Source organism: Dendrobium catenatum, unplaced genomic scaffold (genome assembly GCF_001605985.2).
Source record: "Dendrobium catenatum unplaced genomic scaffold, ASM160598v2 fragScaff_scaffold_483, whole genome shotgun sequence".
NCBI lineage: Eukaryota > Viridiplantae > Streptophyta > Magnoliopsida > Asparagales > Orchidaceae > Dendrobium > Dendrobium catenatum.
The window spans coordinates 279,594-280,534 of record NW_021318945.1 but is presented as its reverse complement, the minus strand read 5'-3'; the positions used below and the strand labels follow the sequence as shown (position 1 = coordinate 280,534).

The following is a 941-nucleotide window of genomic DNA, read 5'->3' as shown; positions in this document are numbered from 1 at the left end:
TATATATATATATATATAATAAGTTTGTGCTTTTAAAAAGTTTATTTTATAAATATTAGCATGACTCATGTATGAAATCTATTTGTATAGACTTTTGCTACATAGAAGAGGTGGACAAGTCAAACTCTTACTGTGACACGAGTTACCCACAATATCCATGCGCAGCGGGTAAGTCGTACTATGGTCGCGGCCCACTTCAACTTACCAAGAGGTGGACAAGTCAAACTCTTACTGTGACACGAGTTACCCACAATATCCATGCGCAGCGGGTAAGTCGTACTATGGTCGCGGCCCACTTCAACTTACATGGAACTACAACTACGCCCTTGCTGGTCAAGATATTGGTTTTGACGGTCTCAATTCGCCCGAGACTGTCTCCAATGATGTTGTCGTTTCCTTCAAGGCGGCTCTCTGGTTTTGGATGACTAATGTCCACAGTGTTGTCAATCAGGGCTTTGGTGCTACAATACGTGCCATAAATAGCATTGAGTGTGACGGTGGCAACACTGGGGAGATGAACGATCGTGTTAACATCTACCAAAACTACTGCAACCAGTTCGGTGTCTCTCCGGGAGATAATCTCACTTGCTAATTATATATTTATTGTGTTGTAAGTTTTTTTATCATTAATAATAGAATAAGCAGGGGAACATGTATCATGATGTTCACCGATATGATAAATGAATAAACTGAGATATGTACTTGCTTGTTAATAAGGGAAAACAAATTTGCATTTAAGGAAATTATTTTATGTTAATTTATTATATTTCACTAAAACTTTTCTCCCAAAAAGGAATTTAGTGTTACTGAGACTGCCTTAAGACAAATCTTCTTAATCTTCTCCTACCTTTGTTTAGTTTAAGGGTGATAACATTATTCAAAACTCAAAACTATGTCTACTTGGCTCCAAAATTTTTCCTAGTATATTTCAAGTTTATAAA

At 36.9% G+C, this 941-nt stretch overlaps 1 protein-coding gene across 1 annotated transcript in view; it reads left to right on the top strand.

Annotated features, from left to right (window-relative positions):
• The window catches only part of LOC110111080, a 13,725-nt gene extending 13,133 nt beyond the window's left edge, over positions 1 to 592 (top strand). Inside the window, exon 3 of the mRNA XM_028694406.1 lies at positions 267 to 592. Coding sequence (XP_028550239.1) covers positions 267 to 592 — 326 coding nt within the window. The remainder of the gene's footprint in view (positions 1 to 266) is intronic.
• Positions 593 to 941: the final 349 nt, after the last annotated feature.